We start from the raw sequence: 8,544 nt of genomic DNA, 5'->3' as shown, positions 1-8,544 counted from the left end.
TTCAACAGCTGGTTTTAGAATTAACCAAGTATTTAAGACAAGCCAAGATCAAAGCAACTTTATGATGATATTTTGTGTTCTCAGCTATGTTCTAATTTAGCCTCAACTACTCAATAGCTCTTGGGAATATATAGATATTCATTACCAGTGCGGTCCTTCTCAAGCTTTCAAAAAATAGCCAATTAATACTATTAGAAAACATGGACAAACTAGTGAAAAATAATTATAAAAATAATAATTCAGGTATAACTATTAAATAACCCCTAGTCAAATAGTGCATGTTAGATAAATATCAAAAGCCCAGATGCCATTAAATAATATTTCCTGAGTCTGAGAATCAGGTCACATAAGATTTAGGCACATGTGATATCCGTATCTTATGTCAAAATGTAAGCATGCACATGATAGGATAGCAGTCTTTTAGCATTCCTTGCTATGTTTCAACCTGGTAATTTTGATATATTTCCAGTATAAAAACTTAAATGTAATAATCTTTTCAGGTAAGAATAAACTCACCCTAACAACCATTGCTTTCTGGCTTCCATCCTGGGTGCTGAAATTGGCACATTATGCAGGAAGCCAATGATTATTTGGAAACTTTCCCACATATCCAGAAAAATTCATTAAATAATTCATTAAAAAATTCCCTTTGATTGCAATTTTGCAAGAATCAGCATTGACTCAGCTGAAGCACTGACCTATTACATAGTGGTTTGATGTAAAAGTAATTAACATGTTATGTGTCTCTGTCTTTACAGACATCAAAAAAGAATAGTTTTAGATTTCTTTATTGCTTTGGTTCTTTATCTTAAATGTAAAGTGGAACATCACTGTTTTAGGAGAGTCTTTTGGAATACAAAAATCTATCAAAATTCTAGGAAGTTAGAATATTTAATTAAGAGATTATCATAGTGATAATACCCAGGAGGGGGGAATCTTTGTTTTAGAAATATGTTTATTTCAAAATGAAGACACTGAAAGCATAAGAAATCTAAAAGTTCTATGAAATTACTTTTGTATTGTGTATTTTGTATTGCCGTAGTTAGTAACATTAAACATGTGTGACCTCAAAAATGATTATCAAGTAGTCGATACAAATGGTAGCCATTTTAATCTATTTTTCTTTGTAAATTTTTAAAAAATTAAATTTATTGGGGTTACAATAGTTAGTAAAATTACATAGGTTTCAAATGTACAATTCTATAATACATCATCTATATATTATATTGTGTGCTCACCACCCAGAGTCATTTCTCTTTCCATAATATTATTTTTTAAATATATTTAAAAATTTTTAAATTATAGATGACATACAATATTATATTAGTTTCAGGTGTACATCATAGTGATTAGCATTCATATAACTTACAAAGTGATCACCCCAATAAGTCCAGTAGCCATCTGATACTGTACATAGTTATTACAATATTATTGTTTATACTCCCCTGCACCGTTTTCACCCATCCCTTCATCTTCCTCCCTTCTGGCAACCATTCCTAATTAGAAGATAGAATCGACCAAATTTGTTGATTACTTGCAAGTAGAGGCTGGGAGAGACAGTACTTAAGCATCCCTCTTAGGCTACTATCTTGGGTCACTGGGTGAATGCTTGTATATTTTAGGAAATAGGGGATTCTTGAGGGGTTTCCGGTGGTTGGCATGTTAGGTGGGTGTCTATCATTTCTATAATCCCCTTGCTGCTGTAACTGACTTGCTCATAGCCCTCTCCTCTGGGAGGCAGTGTGAGGGTGTACCTTGCACAGGGGTGGGCATCTGACTCAATGCAGCTTATCCAAAGGCTGCCCTAATAGCGGCCAGGTGTAGACTGTGTTACGAAGCAGACATCATCAAGGTGGTTCTTTCTGAAATTTAGACTAGAAGTTAAAGTAAACTGGTAGTTGAGAGTAGTGGGGGAACACAGCACTCACACTGATAAAAAGTAGAAATGCTTTGGGTCAAAATTGAGGACAGCTTTTCTAAAATTTGTATTTGAACTAAACAAGACTACAAATGGGCTATGAATCTGGAGTAAACACTTTGGTCCCATACAGAATCTCTTTATTGCATTGCTTGTCCAGCATTCATTACACGTTGGCTTGTTCTGATCTGCACATTCCAGCGTATTGTGAGGAGACACTGTACTACAACCTACAGTGCTCACTTTTTGAGAAAAAAAGGAGACCCTTATCTTAGGTCACAGTTCAAGGAAAAAAGAACCCTGTATTTCTCAGTCACCTCATTCTCCGTCACACCACATTTCCAGGCATAGAAAAGACAGTCTCCTTCCCCTGTAAAAGTGGCCTAGATGAGGGAAAAGAGTGAATTGGGGCATGAAGTGATGATAGCAAAGTCAGTGGATTCTGAAAAGAGGGAGTAGACATAGTCATCTTGGGTGACTATATTGAAGGAAGTAGAAACAGCACCATCTGTAGTCACTTAAATAAAGGAAGATTTCTTTATAATTTCAATAGAGTTAGTATATACATCAAATGTAGGATCCTGCTGCCAGCTTGGTGTATTGTGTGGATCTCACTAAGCAATCATTTATCAACTCTATGTACCATAACTGTTAAAACTATACCACTGGTTCAATCCATGGCTTCCAGAATTCATTCAAGGTGCTTAAATCAGCAGCTGGAGTTGTGGTAATGAGGCAAGACAAGGGTATGGGTATATCTATATTTATATCTATATCTAAATCTATAGAGAGACATAGCTATATAGATAGATAGATACAGAGATAGACATAGAGATAAGATAGAGATATAGATATATTATCCTTTAGTGAGTGACATCACCATCACCAAGTTTCTCACGTCACTGTTGGCTGAAACCTGGAGTCACCTTCTCCCTCTCCACGTCCAATGAATGATCAACTCTTTTAAATTACAGCTGCCAAATAGCTCTCAGATCTACCCACTTTGTTCCCTTGTTACTACCTCGACTCCGGTCCAAACCTCTCACCTGGCCCATTGTAATCTCTCTCCATATCTATTCCCAGTTTCAATACATTTTATGTACTCAGTACAGAGTGAATAAAAAGGACAGAACCTGACCACATTATTCCCTGCTTAAAATATGTAATGGCCTTCCATTCCTCTTGAGTTAAAGATCAAAAATTTTAACATAGTCTCTTAGGTCTAATAAGTCTAATTGGTCTTTGCCTACCTCTCCAACATCATTGGTTTTCCTGTTCTCTGCTCACGAGCCCTGATTCTTCAACTATGCCGTATTCCTCCTACCTCAGGGCCTTGGCATAAGCTGTGTTCTATGTACTGAATTCTCTTTCTATATCCCTTCCCCACAGATTCGCTTTTGAAAAAACCACCTCTATTCATTATTTAGCTTTAGTTCAACTTTCATTTATTTGGTCAGTTCAAGAATGTGTTAATTGTTCCTTTAACTAGTAGCAAGCAAGAGAGAGTTTGGGTAGTCAGTTACTGAGTAGACTTTATGAAGCAAAAAATATTAATAGCAGTCGGCATTGCATTACTGGAAGACATGATGAGTGGGCCATGGCAAAATACAAATAGTTTATTAAAATGTCTCATAACTGTTTTTGTAAATCATTATAGGATTTTCTTCCAACTGAACTATATTAAATTCCCCATTCTTGCTGAGTAGTGTTTCCTAACGATTTCTATCCCGGTCAGATTCAACAAATTTTTATCCACTTTTTTCCTTTTTCAAAATTCTAGTCTTTTATCCAGTTCAAAGGTCTTATCTTCCCTTGTGTAGGTTAGAACTGTGACTCCAGAGGCTTGAAATGGAGGAAGGGACATCTTCTGACATCATCTGACCTTCCCCTCTAAGACTGCCTCATATGGTTGGTTGTTTTACATCCATCCTTGTGTACAAGAGCACACACACTCAAGAGAACTTGGACATGTTCACTGACACACACACGCCTTCTTCAGCCCCCTGTTCTGACTACATCCTACGAGTCTTCTGTGATCGCTTTTGTCATTTACTCTCTGTTTTCTGATGTTTCTTAACATCCCCTCCAGGCTTGGAACGTAATGTGATTGCCTCACCCGGGGGTGATGGGTGGGGGATGGGTGGCGTGGGAGTGAAGGAGGAGTGTGTACACTGCCCACAAGATCTGAATCCCATCCATATTGTCGTAAATGGCAGTATTTCATTTTTTCTTATGGCAGAGTAGTATTCCATTGTGTATACAGACAACTAAGTTTGAGAACACATTCTAGAAAAAATGCTACATATTTCATTGCTGAATATCACTACGGTCACCTTTGAAGTACCCCCTTTGGGAAGCTATGCACCAATGCCAGCACCTAGTCCACCCTTCAAAGCAATTTTGGAACTCTTTTTCTGGAGTGGCCATCAGAGCTGTCATTGTATTACCCTTGATGTCCTGAATGTCATCAAAATGTCTTCCTTTCAATATTTCCTTTATCTTCAGGTAAAGAAAGAAGTCATTGGGAGCCAGATCAGATGAATAGGAAGGGTGTTCCAATACAGTTATTTGTTTACTGGCTAAAAACTCCCTCACAGACAGTGCCGTGCGAGCTGGTGCATTGTCGTGATGCAAGAGCCATGAATTGTTGGCAAAAAATTCAGGTCATCTAACTTTTCTGCGTCGTCTTTTCAGCACAATAGTAAACTTGGTTAACTGTCTGTCCAGTTGGTACAAATACATAATGAATAATCCCTCTGATATGAAAAAAGGTTAGGAACATTGTTGCAACAAGTTCGCAAACTTAATTGTCAGACCTCGTATGTACCACATCTTCTTTAACCATTCATCTATCAAAGGACACTTTGGTTGTTTCCATGTCTTGGCCACTGTAAATAAAGCGGGAATTATTATGCTAAGCGAAATAAGTCAGGCAGAACAAGTCAAGAACCACATGACTTCACTCATATGTGGAATATAAAACTGAAAGCAACAAAGGAATAAGACAAACAAAGAAACAAAAACTCATAGAGACACAGTCAATAGTTTAGTGGTCACCAGAGGGTAAAGGGGGAGTGGGGATTGTAGAAGAGGGTCAAAGGGGTCAAATATATGGTGATGGAAGGAGAACTGACTCTGGGTGGTGAACACACAATGTGATATATAGATGAGGTATTACAGAATTGTACTCTTGAAACCTATGTAATTTTACTAACCATTGTCACCCCAATAAATTTAATTTTTAAAAAGGAAAGAAAATAAAGAGATAGCTCATTTCTTTTTAGCGTTAAATACCTTCCCATTGTCTGGAAGTACCACAATTTATTTATCCATCACCTACTGAAAGACATCTTGGTTGTTTCCAAATTTTTGCTATTATGAATAGAGCTTCTATAAACACCTGCGAGCATGTTTTCATGTGGACAGTTTTCAGCTCATTTGGGTAAATACCAAGGACTGCAATTGCTGGATTGTATGGTAGAGGTGTGTTTACTTTTATAAGAAACTGCCAAACTGTCTTCCAAGTGGCTGTGCCATTTTGCATCTCCCCCAGCAATGAATGAGAATTCTTGTTGCTCCACATCCTTGCCAGCATTTGGTGTTGTCAGTATTTTGGACATTCTAATAATGCAATTCAGACAAATTCCTAGGTCCTTTACATTTTCTCCAAACTCCAAAGGGCCCCAGTCACCAAAAGGATGCATTATATACTCCTGGTAACTCATAAAACAACAACAGCAACAACAACAACAACAACAACAAAAAAGGAACTTCTCTGTCTTGGAGTTATATATTTATGTCTGCCTCCACCTTATGTAGTGAGCTCTGTAACCGTGGAATCCTGTTTGTCTCTATCTTCTCAGCTTAACTGCTGTTACATAGAAACTAGGGAAATTAGACTTCCCCAGACTTCCATTTTGGATGTGCTATTCTTAAACCAAACGAAGTGTATGCATATTCTCCTGAAATGTCCTGTCTTTTTAAATTTCCTTGCACTTGTTGATTTTATTCTGTTCACTTAAATCACCTTCTCTACTGTCACCTGTTGAAATCTGACACATTTCACAATGCACCACTTTTAAACTCACTCACAAATTTCCCCTGAATATTTGGCTTCTTCACCTTTCCCTTTCCTGAATTACATGTCTACTCCCTTGAGTTTCTTGTTCCATTCTTCCATATTCTAGATTTTTTTTTAGTGCACTGGTTATATCCCCTTTTCAAGAGGAGGTTCTGAGTTATCCTTATTAATATATTACTTGGTATATTGAGCTCAATCTCTGGTTAAAGAACAAATGAGTCAGAAAACTTGCAATGAGCTTTATTAGAGTCTGCTTTAAGGTCTTCTGGGAATTAAGGATCTCTTCACCTTAGTGTAATGGAATCGGTTAAGAAGTAAATGAATGGAAAATTGTACTTGGTTTATGTGGAATTTGTCTTGGGGATTAAATAACTTCCTGTAGTTGTATCATAATCTTGAGGAAAAGTCACTGCATATGTCATTGGCTTTGGACGAGGTGGCTTTGTAATTTTTCTACGTGCTTCCAGTTTCACGATGCTGAGGCAACAGTATCTCCCATTTTCACATAGTACTTCACGTATTTCACTTACTTTGCATATTTTCCTGCAGTGGCCTTGTATATATTCACCCCAGCATTTCTTAAGTTGTTCAGTTACTGTGCATACAAAGAACAATAGGCCCAGGTCAGTGTTTGAGACTGAAAGGCGACTTTGGACATGGGGAGGATAGAGGACTTTTGTAGGGATTAGGCATATGGGAGATCCACAAAGCATATACCCATAATATCCTATGGAGCATGCCCTACGAAGGTAAACCTCAGTGTTTATGTCTAACTCTTCTCTCACATTTCGTTCCTCCAAGGTTTTGGGCTTCCAGCCAACATCTGGTGGATTCCAATGAGAGCATCAGATGTTGTTTGAGAAAATAAAGGAGCTGAATCCTTGACTTCAGGCTGTGGCTTTATGCTCCATCTGGGAATATCAGCAAATCTGCCTCCATTTGAATGTTCCCAGGGTACTACTTTTTTTAAAACCACTGTTCCACCTCCAATACCCAGAGAATACTAATTTTTTTTTTTTTTTTTTTTTGCTATGTATTTATGTCTGAGTCAAACTCTGCTCTTGGGTTCATATTAACTACCATGGTCAAGAATGGCTTTCTTGTCCTGTCAGGTATTTTCTTTCCTCAATCATTTTCCTTCCTGTTAATTCTTAGCATTGTACATTTTTGCCAGTGTATATCTTCCTTTGGCTTCTATGTTATCACAATAATCTTGGACTTGTTTTATTCCTCTATGACTCATTCTCCTTCCGTCTCCAGAGGCAAGAATTCCTCCAGCCCCAGACCTTTGCTCATCTCAATAGAATGCTTTCCTTTAGTGATCCTAAATACTTTTAGTGACCTAAGAGTTAGGATATTCAAATTTTGGCTTCAGGGCTTGTACAATCTCCTGGAAAAGATCCCAGAGGATGAAGACTGAGAACAATGATGATCCCTTCAACCCCAGGTTCTAGAACTCCTTTGCTTTTTAGGGGTTTTGGGAGCCAGGGACAAACCATTACTATTCCTGTAATAAGAGACAAATGTAAGATATCTGGTTTTAAAAGAGGAAAGAAAACTAATTTTTAAGTTTCTGGTATGTGCCAAGCCCTAAGATAGATGTTTCACAAATGTTGTATCATTTAATAAAACCTCTATGAACCAGGTGTCATTATCTCCACAAATGAGGAAACTGAGGTTCAGAGGATCTTCACCATTTATCCAAAGTTGACAAACTAGTAGTAGATATTGAAGGCATGTTTCTCAAACCTGACTCCCAAGTCTGTGCTTCTTCCACTGTTCATACACTGTAGTATAATAGACTAATATATGTATTAGTCTCTATATATGTAATATATATGTACATATATGTAACATATATGTACATGTGTATTACACAGGTAATATATGTACTATTATATAATATATATTAGTATTTTGCATAATATGCATATTATATGATATATAGTACCTATATTAATCTAATGTATATATATTGGAGTGGAAGACAATATGGTTGGGTGCCAGAGTAAGAACTGTATCCAAAGAAATAAAGGCATCCTAACATATTGGGCTCATTTCTTTCTGTAATGAGAACTTCCCAGAAGAAATTACGACCTCTTTTTAGCTCTGAATACTCCTTTTTAAGAACAGTACCATGGTAGAAATCCCCAGGAAAAGAGAATATCTGATGACATTGGGTAGACTTCAGCCATCCCTAGGGACATATCTCCTGAACTTAACTTGTGTTCTTAGAAATACTCCATCCCATTGTTTGGGTGAGTCCCTGGAAAGCTCTGGATTACCTGTGGACTTCTGGAAGAGCAGAATTGCAATGATCAGGAGGAGACTCATGGTCAGGCTTCCCAAAGGAGGTAGCAGCCAAAGCTCTTGGTCCAGGTTGTTGCACACCATCTCACCTTCCTCAGACACTTGGATTCTTATGCACTGAACCAGAACAGATGGTATGATATGAAGTGTGTCCCCAAACTTCCGAACTGTGGACTTTGCATCATATGCTCAGGCACAGGAAATTTGAGGTCACCCACTTTACCCCCACGTGGAA

General features: G+C 37.6%; 1 protein-coding gene across 1 annotated transcript; it reads right to left on the bottom strand.

The window, feature by feature from the left end:
• Positions 1-6,340: 6,340 nt before the first annotated feature.
• DEFB127 (defensin beta 127) lies at positions 6,341-8,333 on the bottom strand. Its single transcript, XM_033095492.1, has 2 exons — positions 8,285-8,333; positions 6,341-6,594 (listed from the first exon to the last, which is right to left on the bottom strand). Exons 1-2 carry the CDS (start codon positions 8,331-8,333, stop codon positions 6,341-6,343), a joined length of 303 nt encoding a protein of 100 aa, XP_032951383.1.
• Positions 8,334-8,544: the final 211 nt, after the last annotated feature.

Source organism: Rhinolophus ferrumequinum, chromosome 23 (assembly GCF_004115265.2).
Source record: "Rhinolophus ferrumequinum isolate MPI-CBG mRhiFer1 chromosome 23, mRhiFer1_v1.p, whole genome shotgun sequence".
NCBI classification, from domain to species: domain Eukaryota; kingdom Metazoa; phylum Chordata; class Mammalia; order Chiroptera; family Rhinolophidae; genus Rhinolophus; species Rhinolophus ferrumequinum.
This window is presented reverse-complemented; position numbering and strand designations above follow the sequence as displayed.